A 25,102-nucleotide genomic window follows, 5' to 3' on the forward strand; every position below is an offset into this window, starting at 1 on the left:
TCTATTTTTTTTACTTTATCTTATTCCTGTCTTCAAAATTTCTCATGTTTTGCTTCTGACTTTATTTTTCATAATTACAGCTTTAAACTTCAAACCTTCAAAGTATTACTACACTATTAGATATATGACTTGAGTAACTAACGAGGTAACATTGTAATATGATGTATTGGTTATTTGATTTTTGATATTATTTTAATTATCATATTAATGTTTTTTGTTATTGATTTTTACAGCTTGCTTTGATATTAGGCTTCATCAGTTCAACATATTTCACAAAGAAATCAGGTGTATTCTTTTCTTAAACTAGTTTTTACTTTATTGTCATTTGTCAATCATAAAATGTTTTCTAAAAAACACTTATCCGGTAGTGAAAAACAAAAAAAAAATGAAAAATTGTTGAGGCTTCTTTACAAAAAGAAAAAGGTTCTATGGTTAAAATTTTAAAATCAATGAGTTCCAATGAAAATGTTGCTAGTGTTAATGAAGAAAACATTAATTTAAATGAACATGATAATAATTTGAATGAAGAAAATATTAATTTGAATGGACAAGATAAAAACATAGATGAAAATGTTGCTAGTTTGAATGAAGAAAATATTAATTTAGATGAACATGATACTAATATAAATGAACAAAATACTAATGTAAATGAATCTATAGATATTTTTGACCCTAGAAATTGGGATACTCTTGATATTAAATCAAGAGATATTCTAATTGAAAAAGGGCCAATAAGAGAAATGAATCTTGTGTTTCCTAAAGATAAATTTTCTAGACATTTTTCTTATGCATTTTATACTAGAAAGTTAAATAATGGTTTGTCACGTGATCGAAAATAGTTAGTATACTATAAAAATATAGATAAAGTTTTTTGTTTTTGTTGTAAAATATTTAAATCTAGTAATCAAAAAAGTTTTTTAACAAATGAAGGATATAAGATGAAAATAGTAATGAACATTTTTTTTGTATGAGTCATTGGAATGAAGCAAAACTAAGATTAGATAAAAAAAACCTTACAATTGATAATGAATACAACAAGAAATAATAAAAGAAAAAGAACGTTGGAGACAAGTATTAAGAAGAATAATAGCGGCTGTAAATTCTTATATAAATATAATTTGGCTTTTCGAGGGTCTAATGAAAAGCTTTTTCAAGATAACAATGATAACTTTTTAGGAGTAATCCAAATGATGGTTGAATATGATGGTAGAATGCAAGATCATATAGAAGAATTGAAAATAATGAAACTCATCATCATTATCTTGCTATAAAATTTAAAATGAATTAATTTCTCTTTTAGGTGACATGGTTAGAAATTCTATTATTAAAATAATTAAAGAGGTAAAATATTTTTCTATAATTCTTGATTGTACTCCCGATGTGAGTCATCAAGAGAAAATGACTTTCATTGTAAGATGTGTGAATTTTTCTTCTAAAAAAATACAAGTTGTTGAATATTTTTTAGAATTTTTAAAAGTAGATGATACTTCTGGTTTGGGACTTTTTAATGAATTATTAGATGCATTGAAATTGTTAGATCTTAATGTGGATGATATAAGGGGTCAAGGTTATGATAATAGGTTTAATATGAAAGGAAAACACCAAGGGGTTCAAAAAAGAATGCTTGAAATTAATCCTAGAGCTTTATATATGCCTTGTACTTGCCATAGTCTTAACCTTACGGTTAGTGATATGACACTTTCTTGTGAAAAAGTTGTTTCATTTTTTGGAATTGTGCAACACCTTTATACATTATTTTCTAGTTCTACTAAAAGATGGAAAATATTGTTAGATAATGCTCCAACTAAACCTTAAAATCGTTATCTAATACTCGTTGGGAAAGTAGGATTAAAAGAATAAAATCAATTAGATTTCAAGCTCCTCAAATAAAAGTTGTTTTGCTAAAATTAAGTAAAACAAGTGATGACCCAAAGTCAAAAAGTGAAGCTAAAAGCTTACTTAAATCTTTTAGGAAATTTGAATTTTTACCTGGTATGATTATTTGGTATGAAGTTTTATTTGCAATTAATATTGTAAGTAAAAAGTTGCAATCTAAATCTATTTGTATTGATACTACTATTAACCAAATAGAAAATATTATGAAGTTTTTTGAAAATTATAGAAATGAAGGTTTTACATCAAGTATGAATATTGCTAAAACTATTGCACTAGATATGGGTGTAGAGTCTACATTTCCATCAAAATGTCGTATTGTTAGAAAAAAACAATTTGATGAAAGTGATCATGAAGAAGAAACACAATCGGTTGAAGAGTATTTAAAAGTTAATTATTTTTTGGTTGTTGTAGATATGGCAATTGTTTCATTAAAAAATAGATTTGAACAATTAAAATACTTTGAAAGTATTTTTGGGTTTTTAAATGATTTAAAAAAATTAAAGTCATTAAGTGTAAGTGAACTTAAAGAAAGTTATATAAAGTTTGCTACTACTTTTTCTAAAGAAAATGTTTCTGATGTGGATTCAAGTGAACTTTTTTTAGAATTGAAAGTGTTGAAAATGATTTTACCTAATGATATAAATTCTGTTGTTGAAATTTTAGAGTTTGTTAAAGTTGTTGATTGTTACCCAAATACTTTTATTGCATATAACATTTTGTTAACCATTCATGTCCCTGTTGCATCTGTAGAGAGAAGTTTTTCAAAGTTAAAGTTATTGAAGAATTATCTAAGATCGTCGATATCGCAAGAAAGTTTGAACGGATTGGCAATGTTATGTATAGAGAAAGACATGTTAGATAAAATTGATTTGGATAGTATTATTAATGATTTTGCATCAAGAAAAGCTAGGAGAAATATTTTTCTTTAAATTAGTTGTTTTTGTAATGTTGTGACCTTATTTGTATTTTTTAATATTAATAGTAAATTTTATAGTGTTTTATTTCGAACTAATTTTTATTATATATATGACTTTTGGGGGTCTATTTTTTCTTTTCGCCCTGGGCCCACCATAGCTTTGGACCCATAATATGATTGAAGAGAGTTACATGTAAATAGCCCTGTTGAAAATACCCGATACCCGAATTACCCGCCCGGTTTTTTCGGGTATCGGGTAAATTTTTCCGGGTAATCGGGTTACCCGATTCTTTTTGGGTAGGATAAAGGGTACACTTTTTGGGTTTCGGGTATACCCGAATCACCCAAATTATTTTTAAAATTCCTTTTTTTTGTAGAGTTTGTATTATATAGCAGGTATTTGATCACGCTTAAACTAACTATCATTATTGTAAAACATAAATATATTTATTATGACAATACGATACTAACAATATTAAAAGTAATTTTTATATATCATTATGTTCTTTAAAACTTAACTGTTTTCTTGATTATAGTTTTTATTGCAACTAATAAACTCATTATCTTGACGAAACTTTAGAACATGACAAAACTTATGGCTACATTTATCTTAAACATTTTAAACTTTTAAATTAATATCTTTAGGTATTTGTTTTTTTAACATCTTATTAGATTAGATTAAGTTGTTAAAAAATTACTTGATATCTCATGTATTATTGACTAAAAAATCTCAATGTTCAAAGCTTGAGTAACTTCGTTTATGTCTCGTTTGTTTATATAAATAAGACTAATAAAGCACGACGTATTTATTTCATTAAATATATTTTTAGGTGAAATTCAAATATATATATATATATATATATATATATATATATATATATATATATATATATATATATATATATATATATATTTCGGGTAATACCCGAATTACCCAAACCCGACCCGATACCCGAATTACCCGAATTTAGTTTGGGTAGGGTAACGGGTAATTTTTCTAACACGAAAAACCCGAATTACCCGAAACCCGAAAAAATTACCCGTTCAACACCCCTACATGTAAATCCACCAACTCAAAAGTCATTTTCCATATTGTTATTATAAAAAACTACATACCTTTTCGTATTAACAAGAAGAAACAAAGGTTAGCAATGACAACCCATAATATGATTAAAGAGAGATACATGTAAATCCACCAACTCAAATGTCATTTTCCTTATTGTTCTTGTAAAATTACATACCCTTTCCTATTAACAAGAAGAAACATAGGTTAGCAATGACAACCCACAATATGATTAAAGTGAGATACATGTAAATCCACCAACTCAAAAGTCATTTTCTGTATTGTTCTTGTAAAAACGTACATACCCTTTTCTATTAACAAGAAGAAACAAAGGTTAGCAATGACAACCCATAATATGATTAAAGAGAGATACATGTAAATCCACCAACTCAAATGTCATTTTCCTTATTGTTCTTGTAAAATTACATACCCTTTCCTATTAACAAGATGAAACATAGGTTAGCAATGACAACCCACAATATGATTAAAGTGAGATACATGTAAATCCACCAACTCAAAAGTCATTTTCTGTATTGTTCTTGTAAAAACTTACATACCCTTTTCTATTAACAAGAAGAAACAAAGGTTAGCAATGACAACCCATAATATGATTAAAGAGAGATACATATAAATCCACCAACTCAAGTGTTTCTCATTACATTATATATAGACCTATTTACATATCATCACTCTCATCAATTCATCAAACCAATCTAACAAAATCCATCAAAATCCATGTAACCACTCTAGAAAACAATTTACACCAACATAATTTTTCTATCACAAACCCATGATGCTACTCAATCCTTCCTCCTCACTCACCAATACTAATTAATTCAATTCCGTGGAGCCCACCATAACCAAAAAGGTAACACCATCTTTATAAATGTGTCATTTTTTCTTTTTATGTTGCACTTTTTAGTAGGACCATTTTATGTACAATTGTGCATGTCATAATTCTTCAACTAATGCTTGCAGTTCTTAGCAGCCTACGAAATTCGGGTAGGCTAATTTTGCCATCTTTGTCAATGTCAGCTTCCTCTAAAACTGGATATATCGACCCTCTTAGCCCCGTATGCTGAAAATGAAAACCCCAACAAAGATCGATCAATAAGTATTTTGCCCTTTGATTAATCGACTTAAAGTAAATAAAAAAAGTGTTCACCATTTTGAGTTCTTCTGGAGTTATAAATCCATCTCTATCTACATCGAATTTTTCAAAAGCAGCTTTTGATAATCGTTGCCATTTTTCATTGTTATGTTCCTCTAACTGTTGAACATGAAGAGTAGCAGCTACAAACTCCATGAAATCCACAAGCCCATCTGTGTTAGTGTCGATCTGTGCCACACCCACATAATTGATTATACAATCATCTTAAAAACAAATTACAAAATTGAAAATACATAAAAGCCACTATATTTCGGTCATTCTATGGTTTAACCATTATATTTCAGTTTCATAAATAAAAACAACCCAAGTTTAAACAATTTTTTCTATGGCAACCTTTTAAAGTGGTTATAATAGAAAATTTTATCAAACTTTAGTCTCTTTAGTGTCAAAATTTTCGCTAAAGTCACTTAACTTTGACAATGTTTTAGATTGTGACCACTTTAACCTAATATAGCTAGGTCAAAGTGTTCAACATAGAAAAAAATTGTAACACTTGGGTGATTTTATTAATGAAACTTAAATATAGTGGTTAAACCACAAAAAAAAGTTAAAAGATAGTGCATTTTATGTAATTTGCTTTAATAAAAGAAAAGATTAAAAGAATAAAAATTGGTGACTCACCGCTTGCAAAATCTCCTGAACACGAGAATCTTTCATTTTCCATGGAACATCCTTTGCAAGAGCCTATCCCCGAAAACCCAACAAGAATTTTATAAAAAAATATGTTTTAAATAAAATTGGTAGTCATTTTGTACTATTGGTTAAAAATGATGAATTTGTTAAATGTGATATCATATGGTGATACTTTTTTAATTATCACTTTAAAATTGAAAATGAACAAATATAACATATAATCTTCGAGTCAAAATATTTTTAAAAACACACCTGTCTCATTTCCTCTAGACTAATGGTACCGTTTTTGTCTACATCAATCGCATGAAACTGATCTTTGAGGAAAGATATTTCTTCTTCATCGAGCATGCTAGCCAATGCCTAAAGTGTCACAATAACTTATTATTTTATTATTTACCACATGCAAATTACTAAAAAACCACTACTTTGGACATTTTTGTAGTTTAATGAAATCACTATATTCAATTTTGTCAACAAATGACACCCGAGTTTTACCATAGAAATTTTTATCCAAGTCTAGTGGTTTTTATGTATTTTTCCCTTTTTATGAAAAAACAAAATTTTACCCGTAGAGCAAATTGTTTTAGGCGACTGTATCTCACAAACTGTCGCATGTTGCTTAAAACAGAAATGTCAAGAGGAATCACAGAAGCATTTCCATCTTCTCGAACCCATGGGTGAGCTGTATAAATTATATGTATGGTTATATAAATTTTGAAAAAGATTATATAAAAGATGTTAAAAAAATATATAAAATATTTTAAAAATAAAAAATATACATAGTGCTTGTGCAGCGGTGAGTCTTGCGCGAGGATTTTTCATGAGTAATTTCCTTACAAAATCTTTGCCACTGTCGCTAATAGTTGGCCACGGTTTGCGACGGAAATCAGGCTTGTTTCTTAATACCTGTCGATTTTTATACGAGAAGATGTATTACGTAAATAAATAGTAGAGTAAATTACTGAAATCGTACCTATGGTTTGATTAAAATTGCATGTTTGGTCCCTAACTTTTATTTTGCACTCGGATCGTCCCTATGGTTTGATTTTGTTGCGTTTTTCGTCCCTATGGTTTAATCAAAATCACACATTTGGTCCCTAACTTTATGTATGCAAGGGACGAAAAACGCAACAAAATCAAACTATAGGGACGATCCGAGTGCAAAAGAAAAAAGTTAGGGACCAAACGTGCAATTTTGACCAAACCATAGAGACGATTTCAGTAATTTACTCTAAGTAATTTACTCTAAATAGTAAGTATACAAAAATATGAATTTATACTACATGAAAACTAAAAAGACAAGAGTATGTTACAAATTTGGTCCCTATGTTTTATCAATAATCGCAAGTTCAGTCCAAAATTTGTAATTGTCCCCATGTCGCCATTGTTTGGACAATTTCTAATTTTGTACTAAGTACAAAATGTGTAACATACTAAAAAAAACAATTTTAAGTATTGGGCCAATGAATCGGGACTTGGGAAATGGACATTAGATAGTAACTACTAAGTACTAACCAGGCTTTAGTGAAAATTGGGCCAATTGAAGGATTTTATGATTTTAATTAAATTAAAATTTTGTTTTCTAAAAACTACTAGAAATATTCTTTTACTATATAGTCTTATTAGGGTTCCAATGAGCTTTTATTATGTTTACTTTTGTAATTTCATAAATAATAAATTTATTTACATATAATTAATTAACATATAACATATATAATAGCCTTAATACTATACCTTGTATTTACATATAAATACAAAAAAAATCCATACGAAAGCAAAAAATCCATTTTTTTCCTATAGTCTATACGGCAACTAAGGTTGTGTTTGGTGCGCTAAAGCTAGCTTATTTTTCGAGTTGTTTTATATTGTCGTGTTTGATAAGCCAAAAAGTAGCTTATAAGCTAGCTTTTTGAAAAGCTACTTAGACTAGCTTTTTAGGAGCTTTTTTTTTTTATTTTCCAAATACACCCCTTAATTAATTATAGAAACACATATTCTTACATGTCCTTTTATGTAATTTTATATATTTCAGCTAGTTTTATCAAACGTTATTTTTTATCGGCTAGCTTTTTATTTAACAGCTAGCTTTTCAACCATTAACTAGCTTTTCAGCTAACAGCTAGTTCGCCAAACATAGCCTAAACATCATCTACGGAAAGGAATGACTCATTCCATTACCTTGACCATTTCAATTTTGTGAACATTCCATTCCATCCGACAGAACAGACTACAACCCTAATATATACAGATAATTTACAAATCACAAGAAAAAAAATACCTCTTTGAAAATTCCATCCTCAGTTCTATCCCAAAAGGGTCGGCGCCCACATAATAAAATGTATGTGATGACACCGATGCTCCAAACATCGGATTCCGGCCCCGATCTACGCTTTAATACTTCCGGAGCAACATAGTATGCACTACCAACAATATCTGTAAACTTTCTTCCTATATTTAATCATAAATACTTTATTAAAAAAAATCTCATTAATTAATAAAAATAAATACAAATATGAACTACAATATGATATGATCATACTCACCGGGTCTTATAAAATCTGACAAACCGAAATCCGTTGCTTTTAAGCGTGAATCCTCATTTGGGGATTTAAAAAGAAAATTCTACAAAAATTTGAAAAATGTTACTCTTTGTGTGAAAGTTACAATGCTTTACTTGACACGTGTATTGTAAGTTAAGTGAAATGACAAATTGACAAGGGTAAATATGTAATTTTATTCTAACCTCGGGTTTCATGTCGCGATGTACTAAACCATGTAAATGGCATTCGGCTGCAACTTTAAGCATTTGTCTTACAACAATTGCTGCATCTTTCTCTGTGTAACGACCTTCTTTTCTGTAATTTTTTTTTATCAGATTAATGTCATAAATAGGTAACGAAAAATATTTTTTCTTTTAAACAAATGGAATTTTGGATTTTTTGTTTGAAGAATGGTGAAATTCTTACTTTGACAAGATCCGATCCAGCAATTCGCCACCCTTACATAACCTGAAATGTCTCGAAGTTAATTACGAGATTTATTTAACTTTTTTTAAAAGATTTATTGTCGTTAAAATCAAAGAACTAAAAAAACTTACTCCATGACAATATATACAAAGGAATCATCTTCAAATGCATTATGGAATTGAACCACATTTTCATGACCACTTAAAGCTCGCAAGATTCTGACTTCACGTCTAACATCTTCAACAGCAATTGGAAGAACCATCTGTTAAAAAAAACGCAAATTAATCTCAAGACAACTAAATTTCATAATCAAGCATATGAAAATTGAAAAACATATAAACAAAACACCCAAAATCAAGCACAAACTAGCTAAAATTGAATTAAATCAGCAAGAAATAAACCTTATTTTTATCGATTTTCTTGACAGCAACACGATCGCCATTTGCCTTATCAACAGCAACATATGTATACCCAAATTGACCATGACCCAACAATTTACCAGTCGAATACCTTCGATCAAAATCTTTAAGATACCCAAAATCTGTTCTTTTCCCACAAGGAATCAAACCCTTTTGACGCTTTGGCGTCTGCTTACCTTTCGGTTTAGTTTTATTATTGTTGAAATCCTGCTTTTTATGAGAATTCCTGTTGGATTCTTTCCTTTTGGGCAAATTGACATTATTCCCACCTCCATCCTGTTTCAATATAAGATGCCGTTGTTGGTGTTGGTTTTCTCCGGCGGAGGCGTCGGCGTCGGTAAGGGAGGGGGTAGTGCTGTCGGAGCCGCTGATCTTCGTGGTCGAAAAACAGATACCCATGACTAAAAATCAAATCTTTGACGAGGGTTTTTGTGGGAATTGAATATTGTTCACCGGTTTATGAAATTAAGAGCATAAAAGGTCATGGGTTGGTTATAAATACGAATGAGGAAGACGAAGGAATCAAGAAAATGCAGGTATTGTGGAATAATAATAAAATATGGTGGAGGAGGGGGCGGTGGTGACGGTGGTCAACGTGACTTTTTTGTGTTGAAGAAGAAGAAGAAGAATGAGGACCCCGTCCTCATTGATCTTTTTGATGTTAACAGCTTCTTCTTCTTCTTTTGGTGTCTTTTTTCGAGTGGCATGAAGAAAAGAAACCGTTTGATGCCCTCCAAAGAGATTGGGGGCCAAAGAAACTGATCCTCATTTCTTGCGTTCATATCATACGAAGCGGTTTTTAGAAAGAAAAGAACAACTCTTTTCCCCATGAAACAAGGAGGACGCGGATTTAGGTGGTGTTTGGTTGTCTAACTTTATGATCATTTTAGATTAAAAATTGTTATAATAAGTTTTTTGTTTTACCTTTTCTTTTTGAGAAAATTAGGTTGAGTAAATGATACTGAAGTTAAGATACTTTGTTTCTTTTGAATTTTAGGGTCGAAAAAATCATGGTCTAGATCATATAAGAATGTTGAGAAAGGTCAATGAAATACGAAAATTATATATAATTGTCTCTGCAAAGATAATGAACGTTCGATCCTGAAGTATTTCTATGTTAGTTTTTGTGGTTTTTAGTGTATGTTTGGGTTGCGATTTTTAAAAAAAATACTTATTAGCTTATGACTTTTAGGAAAAGCTGGTTTTAAAAAGTGTTTGGATGCAAAAAACTGCTTTTTAAAGAGTAAAATAGTTAAAAAAAAAAAAAACTAAAAAGCTAGGATTTTCTAACTTTTTGAAAGATTTACTTTTTCCTATCCAAAAAGCTGTTTTAAAAGACACTTTTTAAATAGACAAACATTTTTTAGATTATTAGCTTTTTAAAAAGCTAAAAAGCTAATATGCTTTTTTTAAAAGCAATCCCAAACACCCACTTAGAAGCAGTCGACTGAAGAAACCTCGAAAAATACAAGAAGGCTGTTAACATCAAATGGATAGCCGGTAGCTTGTAATAGTTAGCGAGTAGCTGGTAACGTTTGATTTTGGAACGTTTTGTTGAAAGTTTATACATATGGCTTTTGGTTTTGGAGCATTTTGTTTAAACAAAAAGCTAAACGCTCCTGTCGCCAAACGAAAAAAAAAATTACGAGCATTTTCATAAAAACTAGAAGCTAGAAGTTCTCGAACATTGTATGTCGAACAACGCTCATAGATTATATATATATATATATATATATATATATATATATATATATATATATATATATATATATATATATATATATATATATATAGGGTTAGGTTATTTTGTTTTTACTATCTATTGTGTGCATGTATGACTGATTCTGGACCTATCATTTTAGTTATTTTAATAAAGTAATTAATGCATATTACATGTTGAAGATATAATAGGTGTTAATTACATCTTCAGCATTAAATAAGCATTAATTACTTTCTTAAAATAACTAAAATGATTGGTCCAGAATCAATCATACAGGCACACAATAGATAGTAAAAACATTTGAACCTAACTTTATATATATATATATATATATATATATATTCATGATTGATTCTGGGAATACTCTAATGTCTAAACTATTTTGAAAACAACCTGTAATAACTTAATGGTTTTAAAATGTGTTAAAAAGTTTAAATTTGGCTTGAATTCTATGGATGTTACAAGTTGGTATCAGAGCCTTGGTTTGAGTGAATTCGAGGAACACTCATGTGAATCCAGTCTCAAATCAAGGAAAGGATTTTAAAATGAATTTTTAAATGGTTTTCAAAATAAGTAAAAGAGGATGCAGGGTGTACGATCAGCCAGAGCCAATAAGTAGACCCAAAATACCATATAGTTATTTTATTATGTGATATGTTAGAACAACATGCTAGTACTAGGCTAGGGATCTTCAGGAATTGCATGATAGAATTTCCTAATTACATGATGCCTGCTAGCCTAGGGTTTCCTTATATGAGATTGACATCATTACTGTAGTTACTTGTGTATGCATCACGGCTGTATATAATTAAGATCTTATAGCCTGAGAATGTTTGATTTGGCCTTATGTTCTATTCTTATTGACTAGGGCTTAGGGTAGGATCTATTATTCAAAAGTCTATGGGATCCAGCGTTATGTATGGCTAGCATACACTAGTGTTGCAGGGTTGATGGAAGTTTCATGGATGGGTGGGTTGTGTGAGGCCGGGAGGCCAGTTATGAGATATTTAGCATTCCTCTAGGAGTGAGGATTGAGCGCTTGCTATGTTTCTGTATATTGTTAGGGCGTTGTGATGATACTTGAGACAAATATGGGTAGGTGTGAAAGGTAGTATGGGCCCGTACTATTGAAAGCATAGGACCCATACGCGTAGCAAGGAAGTCACAATCCCTAGGGTTTGGTTTGGAATTGGCTCTTTGTCATTATATGGGTTATCAGAGACCTTTCTGGTGTGTTACTAGAATGGTGGTTACGAGACGTCTTAAGAGCAAATTCGAGTTAGGATCGGGAGCTGGCAGCCAGGATAGGCCAACATTGTCAGTGGATCGTGTCGGTGAGATCATTCGAGAGGAGGTGATCGGGATTTGTCCGAGGTCAGATTCTAGAGATGTTTGGGTCTATCAAGACTTCCATGGTTGAATACCTTGATGAGCGCTATGTAGCCATTGTTGAGACGGCTGCCGCAACAGCTCCAACAGCTGTAACGACAGCAGGGGAGGAGCTGGTCGAGCTTTTCAGTATCGGGACTTGTTACTGGGACATATTCTGATGAGCAGAGGGCTACAGTTATCTGGGATCAGGAAGACGATTTGTACTCGTTATATTTCCGCGGGTGAGCGGGGGATGATAACGCCTTAGTTCTAGATTTGAGGCTCGGGGGTTTTGCTCGAGGTCGGATGTGAGTCGCGGGGAATCCGAAAAGGAGTAATGATTGTGTTCAGCTGGAGTTATGCAACTGGAATTAAAAATGGTTTATTGATAGGATTGGAATGTCGTTTCTAGGGCAAGGATTGTGCCTTTTCAGTTTACGAGCTCGAAGGATTAAGCAGGCTTGTGACCCCAGGATCAGGTTGTATTCTAACTCGGGGTTAGTTGGTCGTCAGGATTGGCGACCGTTGTTTAGCGCGGGTAAGCGCAGGTGGGTCGATGTGACATAAGTATTTTGGAGGTCCATTTTTCCTTGGATCTCTTATATTGGACGGTAAGGACTGATTGTGCGATCTATTGCACTTTCAGGATTGTAGACTATGTCTTGGGAGTGGTTGTCGCCTGGTCTAGGCCAAAGGTTGTTTCAGCTACTGCAGTTCAACTGTGGATGATTGAGTTGGTGAGTGAGTCAGGGTGCGAGGCCCTAAATGATATGATTTCTAGAGCCGATAGCGGGATATTTGTTGGAGAACCTTGGGAAGAAGGGTATTATATGGGAGGTCTGCAGACAGGGTCCCACATGATGGTTATTCAGAATTGTCAGGATTCAGTGGTTTTACTAAGCGTTATTGATTGGCAGAGGGAATCACCAAGGGAAGTAGCTCGTTGTTGAGACATTAGTTGGAGTATCTATCTTTGGACTTTAATATTTGGGAGTGGGATCACTAGAGCATTGGGGGATCACTAGAGCATTGGGGAATGTTGGTGTCCCTGGGATTCAGAAAGTGTTCAGCTAGTTGTTAGAATTGTGTAATCACTGGGGATTGGCTGGTAATTGAGCACTAAGTTGTAAGAGTTGGTTATATTTGGATCGATTGTTGGTAGTAAGAAAGATTGGAAATTCTCCAATTTTCACGAATTGTGAAGACTTAGTTGAATCTAAGTGGGGGAGAATTGTCTCGTGATATAGAGGCGGGATTGGTTTTGAAGATAAGATAAGTTTCGCATCATTGTCATGAAGGAAGACAACCTAAGTGGCTATTTGGTTTGTAGGTTGTGTGAATTTGAAGTTCGGTAGAACTCCTAAGCATGAGTATCATGTTTTCCTGGTGATTGATAGCAGAAGTCGGGAAACTAGGTTGGAGTTCTAGTCATAAATTGTGTTCAGTTCGAGTATTCGGGTGAGGGTGTGCTCGACTCTGTAGGTTTTGGATTGATAGGTTGAGGGTTTTGATAGCTTCCAGGACTCGGTAGTACATTCAGCACAGGTGTGCGGGTTATTAGCATATGCGGTAGACACGCAGGTCAGGGAATAGACCACGAATTTCCGAGAGGATGGACGATCGACATAAGGCCTAGGGTTAGGCAGGGGTTAGAGTCCACAAAATGGATCAGGAGTTTGGAACCCTAAGTGGATGAGAACAGTCTGCATGGGAAAGATCACCAAGGGTGGTCTAAGGATATCTTCAATAGTTTAGAGTGGTCCAGATGACTGAAGGCCTAGTGAGGCGGTCCAGTCATGTTGAAGACTCTGTATGTGTTTGTAGATGTATGTGCGAGTATTGAGTATGCTGCTATGCTATATCAATCAGTAGGTATGTTCCCAAGTATCGAACGTGTTGCTGGAGTAGGCTGAAGACTCCAGTATATTTTGGGTTGATCGGAAGTTGTTATTAGACATCAGATAGAGTACAGTGGGTCTTGGTGATCTCATCAGTTCGGAGTGTCTCATGGGATTAATCTGTTTGGATCAGGTAATACTCTAGTTAGGTGACCGGGAGTAGATCTGAATGGGTATCCATCAGTTTTAGGAAGGATTGGGATTAGAATGTTCTGTCGTTCAGGTTCTCGGAACCAGATTAGACCTGGTTAAGCTAGTGATAAGGCTGTAGGAACGTCACTACAGTTGTGAGGTCAAGGAAGCAATGGATTGCTTAAGGTTGCTTGTGATGTAAGGCTACCATTGGTCAAGTAACAATCGCTCTTAGTCGTGGATTTGGTAACGGCGGGATACGCGCATGGATCCAATTGGGTGGATCAAGATGTTGTTAGAGTCGTAGTGGCATGATAACTAGTGGTAACTAGTTCCAGGGGAGGATTTTGTTCGGGAGTCGTGAGTGGAAACTATGTGGGAGTCCTTAGCTCCGCGACCGGGCCGGAACCCGGTATTTCAGATGAGTGCTACTCGGTTGTGGCGAATCAGAGGATTTTGGGTGAGATGCAAGGATAGGTCCTTGGAGTTCAAGTTATAGGTTAGACCCGAGTTATGTATATAGTGGTATTCCAATTGAGGGTATTCCATCCTATGTATGACTAGACCCGTCGTAGGCATGCCTGCTATTCCAGCCCGAGATTGATTGGGTCAAGTACGAGTATTTGTGCTTATAAGTCGATTATTATATGTATGTGGTTCGTGAACTAAAGGAAACATTGTCTTGTTGATCTAAATAGGGGATCATAGTTAGCAGTGTGGGGTTTGTGATTTTGTTTTCTAGTGGGAACCTCAGGTTATCAGAAGTTAAGTAGCCGATTGAGAGTTAAGTGCAATGCATTTGACAATGAAGCAGTGTGGGTAGTCTGTCAGGGAGCCAGACCCTCCCGAGACTCCAGATTTCAAATTGAGTAAATGTGATCATATTGTAAGGGAGTTATTTATTTTCTTGTTTTTAGAACCATGCGAGGGTTGGACATGGTCACCTGGGAAAGGCTAGGGTTATACTCGGGATGCTAGCCAAGTAGTTCAAGTTGTTTGGCGTGTAAGGGATGATAAGAAACGATTTCGAGGACAAAATCAAATTTAAGTGGGGGAAAGTTATAACATCCCGTTTAAAATATAGCGATTAAATAATAATCCCGGAACCCTGAGAAGCGATTCTTATTATTATCTTATATCATTATAGTCCAAAAAGTCAAATAATAATTAGTGGGGTATTGGTTTAGGGGAGCCAAAGATATAATTTTGATTTCTGAGGATTAAAATGTAATTTTGGGACTTTATTGTAAGGATTTTCATAAGTCAAGGAGTGTTTGGTAACATTTTGGACTTGATATGAAATGATTTTCAGAAGGGAGGGTTTAGATTGTAAATTTAGGACTTAATTTGCAAGAAGAGGAGGAGGAGGGGTGGGTCCTGTCAATATGGAGAATAGATTGGAAAGGATCGGGGTATAAAACTGTTGCATCACCTCTCCAACCCTAACCCTAAGGAGCAGCCGTCACCTTAGCATTCAGCCGCCGTCACCTTAGCATTCAACCACCATCACTTAGTGCCCCTTCGATCTCCGGCGCCGCACCACCCCCCTTTCATACATGATATCGGCCGACGACGCTAACCTTTGTTGCTGTGAAAACTCGAGTCGCTAACCTGCTCCTTCTCCGTCCCTTCTTCTTACTGTTCACCGCTGCCGCTACCAATTTGGATATGCCGCCGATGTTGTCTTCGTTGTGGAGTTCGAAGAGCCCAGTCGTCGTTGTTTTTTTGGTGGCTAAGAGCGAAGCCACCGTTGGGGCGGCGTTCAATCAGGAAGCGATTCTCATGTCGGCGTTGCTGTTGCTCGTGAGTCGCTGTTTGCCATCGCACGACGATACGTCGGGAATGGGGAAGAACTCCATGTGGGACGCTGGAGACCTTGTGACGGGAGTTTGAACCGGTCCTGTGGTCATGGGAAGGACCGGACGGACTTTTTGACGTGGGATATCAATATGAACGTACGTTGCCGCACTTAGCCGTTGTGTTGCCCATTTTCCTTGTCGTTTGTCGCTGCCTCATGTCACCAGGTGGGTGGCCGGAATCCTAAGCAGAAGCGTGTGTGTGGGTGTGTTTTCAGTTATTAGTGTGTGATGTGAATGATTTTGTGGGCCAGAAATGTAAAGGGACCACCATGGCCACCAGCCATGGTGGCTGCCACCATCCAACCAACACCCACCGCCACAAGTCCGGTCGGGTGTGTGTGTGTGTGTGTGTTCCGTGAGTGTGTGTTTATTTGAATATCATGTTGTAATATTGTAATCATCGGAATAGTAAAGAAAATCCGTCACCACCACCGTTAGGTGGTGGTTGCCGCCACCAGCCGTCATGTCGGGTGGCGGTGTGCTTTGATTGCGTTTGGACCTAGTTTGGGGGATGTTTAGACAATGTGGGATCAATGAAATCCTAATGGGACCAATAAGGCCCAATGTGACCTAAAAGCCCAACCAATGGACTAATGGGCTAGTATTAGGTTGGAAAACCTTAATTAGGGTTTGGAAAACCCTAATGGCATAAAACCCTAATTTTGAGAATTCATCGGGACACACGATATTATTTAATAACTTGAAATGTTAAATAATAATCATTGGCAAACTAACTTAAGGCATAATGTACTTAATGGATTAAGTCCTTAATGGGTTAAATGAGAAACACTTAACCCTAATAACCATTTCATGTGAAAACCCTAATTTCACTTGGGCCTTGAGTTGGGCTTTCCTATAGGGTTTTGGTGGTTAGACTATTGATGGACCATCCAAGAACAAGTTAATGGACCAAAGTAATGGGCTTTAGGGTAAGGCCCATGTGAGGACTTGGGCCCAATTTGGAAGATTGGGCCATATGTTGGGCCTTGGCCCATTACTTGACTTTTGGGCTTTTGGAGTGTGATTTGGACTTTGGGCTTGGAACCCAATTATTCATTGGGTATTGTTTGATGTTGACAGTTAGGAAATATGTCAATCAGTAGCTGGAGTGTACCTGCGGGACTTCAGCAGTGCCATGTGAATTCTCCTCACTATATCAACAGGGTCTAAGGCACCAAGGCCGACCTTTATGGATTGTATTTGGATTATTGCATGTTATGCTTACTGATTTATATCCTGGTAGTTAGGATGGTGATATGCTATGCTTTAGTGACCCTGTTAGGTCGATATCCTGGTTATAGGATTGTTGCTATGCTTGTGATCTGTTAGATCGGTCTGACAGTTATACATAGACATGCTAGTGTTATATGATGTCTATGTGCACATGATTGTCCTGGTTATAGGATGATGCTACGTTAGTGGCCGGTTAGGTCTGTATCCCGGGTATTGGGATGTTGCTATGATTGGTGATCTATTAGATCGGTTTGACTGTTATATGAAATGAGCTAGCGTATGATATTTATGTGCGCATGTTTGTTTGATCGAGGGTTGGGTTGAGGCGGTCCTGCTTTGTGCTATAGGCCAACACACCCGGCGAGCGGTACGGATAGGTTGTAGGCCCTGTGTGGCGGTCCATACGTGCCGAAGGCTCGAAGAGCAGTCCAGATAGGCTGAAGGCCTGTGAGGCGGTCCAGTCAGGCTGATGACTCATTATGCATGCTATTTTGCATTGGTTATATGGTATGGTTATGTTTGTATGGCGTTGGTATTTTTGGGAAACTCACTAAGCTTCGGGCTTACAGTTGTTGATTTTGTTTCAAGCACTTCGGATGATTGCGGGAAGGCGAAGGTGTGATCGTGCACCTCCTCATATTTTCATGATTGATTCTGGGAATACTCTAATGTCTAAACTATTTTGAAACCAACCTGTAATAACTTAATGGTTTTAAAATGTGTTAAAAAGTTTATATTTGGCTTGAATTCTATGGATGTTACACACATTGTGAATTTGACGTAAAAAAATCGAATTTGATATCATTGGAAAAAAGATAAAAAGTTATGAATTTATGTATTTTTAGTTTTTTTTTGATAAAAAAATAAGTTCTAAAATTTGAAAAAAAAGATTGGTTCCTTGGTTAATTATGGTTCTCTATTGAACCTCACCCTATATATATATATATATATATATATATATATATATATATATATATATATATATATATATATATATATATATATATATATATATATATAAGTGCTATTCATACTTATAACTCATTTTTAGGAAAACTAATTAAATTCGTCATTAATGTCAACAATAATATTTTTCAGAATGAATTCGTATCTAGAAAAATGAGAGTGTATTCCAACAGAATGAGAGTGTATTCCAACAGAATAGACTTTCGTTCTTCATATTCCATTCATCTTTTTTATATATTAAGTGAGTGAGCCCTGAAACAAAAAACGAACTCATATATAGAAAGCTAGATGCGAATTCATTTTGAAAGAATGTTATTGAAGACATTAATGATGAGTTTAATTAGTTTCCATAAAAAGAGAATTATAATTATGGATATCATTTAATATACATACAATTATGGAAATCATTTAATATCTATATTTATTTAATTAAATAACTCTTTAATTTACTAAATGTGACAACCCGAAATTTCTATCCTGTACAATCATTCAATTCAATCAAATTCAGACTCGTTTTTGCTATCTTTTAGCATTGTTTAGGGTCTGTTTGAGTCTTCTAAGCCTAGTACATTCAAAGAAGGAATGTTAGGAAGTATACTGTAGAGTTCAGTGTGCATCTTACAAGCTGGAAAACTCCAAGGATTGGAGTTTACGGCCGTTAACTAGGGTTTACGGTCGTAAAACCTTGGCTGGCCGTGAACTCACCCCATAAACATGATAATTCTTCATTTTTCACCACTTTTTCCACTTCCAAGTCAAGAAAAGTCAACTCTCTATCAACTATAATCAAGCTTTCACCTTGATCTTCCAAAATGTAAGAATTCTTTGCATTTTATTAGTTGTTATCCTTCTTGATCTTGTATCACCCTTTGATTTCATCCATGAAAATTATCTTTTTGGGTAGATCTTCAAGTATTCAACATTCTCACCAAGAACACCAAGAACACATACTGTTCTTGGACTGTGAAACCCCCTTCAAGCCTCCAAAGTGTAAGTACCTCTTCCATTATCTAGTTAGGTTTGATAAACACTTGATTCCTTGCCTTAAAACATCATTTAGAGCATGAACACCAAGAGTTTATGGTTGTAAACCCTTGCATGGTCGTAAACCCTTGTGTTGGTTCATGTTTTTGCCTTCAAACTCATTTAAGTCCAAACCTAGGACCTCGAACACTTAGGGAATGCTTGTTAGAGCCACAAAATACCTCGTTTGCAAGCTCTTCAATGAGTGTACGACCGTAAACTCCATGACCGTACACTCATTGTCCGAAAACTCCCTTAGGTCGTAAACACAATGGCCGTAAACTCCATTGTGTGGCCATAAACCCCTTAGATGCAATCCTTTGCGATTGTAACACTTCAATATAAGTGTATCCTAGTCCCTAAGGTGGTTTCCTTTCATGATTAGTTGTGAATACACTAATTATATCCATATATGTGTCATTATATGCTTATTAGGATCTGATTGTGCCCAAGATTTCCTTAGCACTCAGCATCCTTCTCCGATCTTTCAGTCAAACCACTCACTACAGGTGAGTTCATACCCCTTAATCTACCTTTTAAATGATTTTAAATGCTATTATGGGGGGGGGGGGGGGAATACAAGTTGATAACATTATAGTTATTATATCAATCACATGTGATTAATAACTATCAAACAAGTGGATTTTCTTATACTTCAAACTGTTTTTTCAATCAAACTCTTCAAAACATTTTATAAACTAACATCAAGTCATCTGCTACCATTCAAATGGTTAAAACTCTTTTATATGTTAAACCTTTTAGTAAACTCTTTTAAACTTATATATTGTCAAAATCATGTCTATATAGATATAGTTATATAAGTAAGATTGAAAGGACTTAGGACTAATAACTCACTATATTTCATGTTCCTTGTTTGGTTGTGGACTTAAGGTATCCGGTTATTTGTCCGAGTGTCGTTTGAATCTTAGTCATATATTATGTATATATGTATAGATATAAAAGTTCTTACATCAGTTCAACACCTTTGGGTAGCAAAGGTGTACAAACATACTCAGTCATTCAAACAACATTACTAGTAAACTATAAGAGGTATAGTTTAGGAGTTCATTACTCACTATTTCTAGTAAAATGAAACATAAAAGAGTCAGTTCATTCATGAGTCAATACAAGCTTAATATTATGAGGAACAAAAGGAACATTCTATTATGAGAAACTAAGAGAACATACACTACACTATACAAAGAGAACATACTATACACTAGAACAGAGAGAACATACAATACACTAGAGCATACTATACAAACACTAGAATCCTATAACATTAATGTGAGCCACTAATTCATGACACGACAATCTATTGTTGTGTCACGTTTTCTAACTAGAGTTTCCTAGAGGGAGAGCATGAATTTGTGTATTGATCTATACTGGACTGATCGTCCTACACCTTGCTGCTAGCTACAGTGGGACTTGCAGGTCTACGGGTGACGAATGTCATACCATTTCGATGCGTTTGAGCATCGTGTTTTACTAGTCGATCAAGTATGGTTACAATCATATCACATTTTTACCTTAATTAACAATTGGTTTAAGGTAGTTAGTACATTAGTAGTTACTTACATACAATACTACAGTACATCTTTATTTTTCCCATTGCATTCACTTTGTGATCTTATCACATAAACGGTAATGTAAACTATATTTTGGTAATGATAGTCATATTTGGGAAAATTACACGCTTTTACAAAACAAACAATATACATAACATCTGGGCCTTGGTAGAAGGCTACATTTTAGTAGAAAATATAGGATTTTCTAGGAGATACAAACATTTACTATAAACACTTACAAACATTTACATCAAACATTTTCAAATACTTTCATACAATCAATGACACTAAAATACTTATGAACTCACCAACTTTAATGCTGATCTACTCGTTCAAAATAACTTGTATTCTTAGGTCACCAGTAGACAGGTACCGATGACCAGGTTTTGAGAAGACGAAGTTTTAAAGACTTGTCTTTATTTTGATTACAAATTTTTGGTGTCTTATAAACTATACATAGAACACACTAGTATTAAATTATATTATTAATGCAATGGATGATGTTGTTGCTTGTTTACTATTATGCATTGTTGTGATACTGTACATGACATCCTCCGCCCCAGAACGTTTTCGTCGTTCCGATTTTGGGGTGTGACAGATTGGTATCAGAGCTCTATTTATAGTGAATTGAGTATATCAACCCATAAAAGATATACAAACTATAAACATATCGGGATTAAAATACTCTGACCAAGAGTTTATACTTTTAAATAATAAAATATTTAACCAAAGTATACACACCTGCATTCATACTAAAATCAGTGTCACTAGGACAGAACAAAAGTATTGCGGTTGTTGGACAACACAAGTAGGCTTGGGGACATATAATCAGATCTGGGAGTGATATAGTCTGATCAACTATATCTTTCCAAGAAGTGATTAGCATGTGCTGTAACACCCATAAAAATCAAGCCAATTTTAAACTTTTAAAATGCTTACCAAATTCAATAGTTATTACAAAACATGTTTCCAAAATATTTATATCAAAGTATCCCAGAAACAAAATCATCAAAACGAGGAGCGGTATGATCACGCCTTTGCCTTGCCATGATCCCCTGATGTACCTGAAACAATAAACTGAAACTGTAAGCCTGAAAGCTTAGTGAGTTCCCCCAAAATACCAATACACATACAATCCACGTAACCATGTCAGCAACATCATAACCTCACAACTGAACAACATGTAATGGATCCACAGTGTGAGTCTGGATTGCTTCCGGCCCACAGCTCACATCTGGCTTGCCATCGAGCCCACAGTACGAGTCTCCCTTAGCCCGTAACTGGAATGCTCCCGGGTTTGTTGGATTACCGCACAAAGCTGTCTCATCTCAACCCACCCACATAACATATCAACATATAATGACATAACTACTGAGCATGTAGATAACATATAATAACACAGGTTGTCCTACATGCCTACCTAACTGGCATAACCACTAGCATGCAACGCTAACTCATACTCCACATCTAACACTACTAGGATAACATATCCAATGGGTCGGCCTTGGTGCCTTAGACCCCTTAGTATAGTGAGGATAACTCATCTTGCAAATGTCGACTCGGTAGATGAACTCAAACTCTCGGACCACTTCCACAAACTCCACCACCTATTATCATAATATAACCATACCCGTAAGTTCCCAGACTTTCAAGGTACCCCATAAGTCAACTAATCAACCCCTAGTCAAAGTCAAAGTCAACAGTCAAGGTCAACAGTCCATGTTGACCTTGACTCGCCGAGTATCCTCGACTACTTGTCGAGTTCCTTGAGATACTCGTCCACTCGCCGAGTCACCAGAGTGACTCATCGAGTTCCTAAGGTTTTCGATTAAAGCTCTAAGTCCACTCGTTGGGTTTTCCTTCTTGCAACTCGACAAGTTCACACGCATCCATCAACTGGGGAAACCTTAACCGACTCGCCGAGTTGTTCATCCAACTCTTCGAGTCTACTACAATCTTCATCGGACTCTCCGAGTTGTTCATCCAACTCGTTGAGTTCAATGCCAATCTTCATATAACTCGCCGAGTCGACTATGCGACTCGCCGAGTCCCTTCAGTCCTTTAACCATGCATACACTTTTTAAGCCATACCAGGGCCCCAAATTGCAGATCCAACTTCCTTAGGCATGCTTATCATGTAAAGTTGCAAACTTTACGTGCTTGCATGGCTAAAAAGGCTCTAAATGACAAATCCAAGCTTACAATGGAGCTTTACACTCAAGGGAGGCTTCATACGTGACCAAGCTCGAACTTTATGAACCTAAAACCCAAGAAGGGTCCAGATCTGAAGTTACAACTTCAGATATAGCTCATACACCACAATATCATCATAACCAAGCAAAAATAACCCTAAATCTCACCCAGAAGAGGTATAGAAAGAAATGAGGTAAAGGTGGCGACTTGATACCTTCAAATGATGCTAACTGATGTCGATTTATGATTCCCCACACCTTCATTGCTTTTAGCCTCTTGCCCTCCAAGCTCTTCTTTTCCAAGGATCCACTTTCCAAAGCTCAGAACACACAAGAATGAAACACCACACAGATTAGGGTTTTCTGGACTCTCAAGGGGCTGTAATGAGGCCAAAGGAGGCTTATGATTCTTTAAATAGGGTGCAAAACCCCGGGATTTAGAGTTTCATCTGCCAACTCCTAATCGTCGAGTCCCTTCTTGGACTCGATGAGTTGGTCATTAAAACGCGTGGGCTAACCCGCTACTAGTCGACGAGTAGGGCGACCAACTCGTCGAGTAGACCCAAATACCAAAAAGATTCAACATAAATCAATATCTAAGAATCAGGGTGTTACATGTGCCTAGGAATGGTTGTGGTGTAGCAACAAATCTAAAAACTTACCAAAACTACTACAATGAAAACATTAGAACATAACATAAACTTAAAATACTATAGGAGTATTTGTGTTAGTATAATTTCTTATTTGAGAACTAAAGGTCTTTATTAGTAGGTTAATAGTTGCTAGGTGGATATGCTAAGGTTATATGTGACTAAGGTGTCATAGAATTAGAATTTGTGATCTTTGCTTTATTTCTTGTTCCTTGTTTGGTTGTGGATTTGGAGTTGGGGTCACTTATTTGAAGGTCTATCCTGTTTTGATTACATGTAACTGGTATGCGCTACACAAGTATTGAAGTAACTGATAAAGATCATCCTATAATTATCTTAAGTAGTACGTCTATTAACTATTTCTTTTACCCATATTCTCGCATAGATAACATGGTTGGATTCAATCTCCATGGCGACCCGTACTTCCCTAACTAAGGTAATGGTGGATGGCCTGATGCAGATCCAGAAGAGAATCGTCGAATCCCTTTGGATGATGACTTCGCAGAGAACTTTCCAGAGGATTCTGACTCCAAACCAGAAGTCAATAATCTACCCCTGGTGGCTCAAATCCCAAATCCTAACCCCCGTCTGGTATTTCAAGGCCCCACACCTCTGTGGGCAACAAAATTGAACAGATGGAGTCACGAGCATGGTTAACCCTTGCCCTACAACAGAGATCGAAGATTTAACAATCTGAGCGAGGGAGGCTCAGCAGACAGAGTCTTGCCTATTCTGGTATGCAGGATTGCTCATACTGATAAGCAGGGTTGGGCAGCCATCAACTGAATCATGGAGGTTGATGTTGATGCGGGAGTCAATACCGTACGCATTCGCTATCTGGAATCTACTCATGAAAGAACTCAAATCAAAATCGGCCCTGCAAAGAGAACTTACTGCAACCCAAGCCAAAGTCAGGGAACTTCGAGCTCGTCAAGCAACATTTGAAAGGCGTATGAGAGACATGGAGCGTCGTCTGACAGAATCAAGGACTCATTCTAGTGGTTCTCGTCGCAGATAGAGCCTACTCAACTTTCTCTTTTGGATATAACTTAGGTCTATGTAAAAGATATAGTTTTAGTTTCCTGTCTATGATAAGACTTTGAACTTGTTAGTCTTTTAAGGTCTTAGTACTGTCAAATTTTTCTCATTCTGGTTTGATGTAAAACCTACTTCTAGGTCATTTTTCCCAAACTTGTTACATCATTAATGCCAATATTATTGACAGTCATCTAATCTTTTGGGAAATCAATATCGAAGTGCTTTCAGACTTCTACTGCTAGATTTCTATATCAATCATACTCTCATTTGTTTTGATGAACTATGGAGAGTTAGTCCATGGACCACTCTCATTATACTTACAATTGATTCTTACTATCATCTTCATCTTTGTAAACTTTCAGTTGAATGATGCCTCCACAGAGAGTGA

The 25,102-nt window shown here is 35.4% G+C and overlaps 1 protein-coding gene and 1 pseudogene across 1 annotated transcript; one reads left to right on the plus strand and one right to left on the minus strand.

The window, feature by feature from the left end:
* Window positions 1–449: 449 nt before the first annotated feature.
* Window positions 450–2,825, plus strand: LOC111898071 (uncharacterized; annotated as a pseudogene).
* A 1,634-nt stretch (window positions 2,826–4,459) lies between these two features.
* LOC111897608 (calcium-dependent protein kinase 28) lies at window positions 4,460–9,882 on the minus strand. Its single transcript, XM_023893568.3, has 12 exons — window positions 9,047–9,882; window positions 8,777–8,907; window positions 8,646–8,687; window positions 8,423–8,534; window positions 8,223–8,301; window positions 7,958–8,127; window positions 6,459–6,585; window positions 6,246–6,361; window positions 5,932–6,039; window positions 5,668–5,730; window positions 5,041–5,214; window positions 4,460–4,953 (listed from the first exon to the last, which is right to left on the minus strand). The coding sequence occupies exons 1-12, from the start codon at window positions 9,461–9,463 to the stop codon at window positions 4,837–4,839; spliced, it is 1,656 nt and encodes a 551-aa protein (XP_023749336.1). The 5' UTR covers window positions 9,464–9,882; the 3' UTR covers window positions 4,460–4,836.
* Window positions 9,883–25,102: the final 15,220 nt, after the last annotated feature.

The sequence above is a fragment of the Lactuca sativa genome, chromosome 3 (genome assembly GCF_002870075.4).
Source record: "Lactuca sativa cultivar Salinas chromosome 3, Lsat_Salinas_v11, whole genome shotgun sequence".
Lineage (NCBI taxonomy): Eukaryota > Viridiplantae > Streptophyta > Magnoliopsida > Asterales > Asteraceae > Lactuca > Lactuca sativa.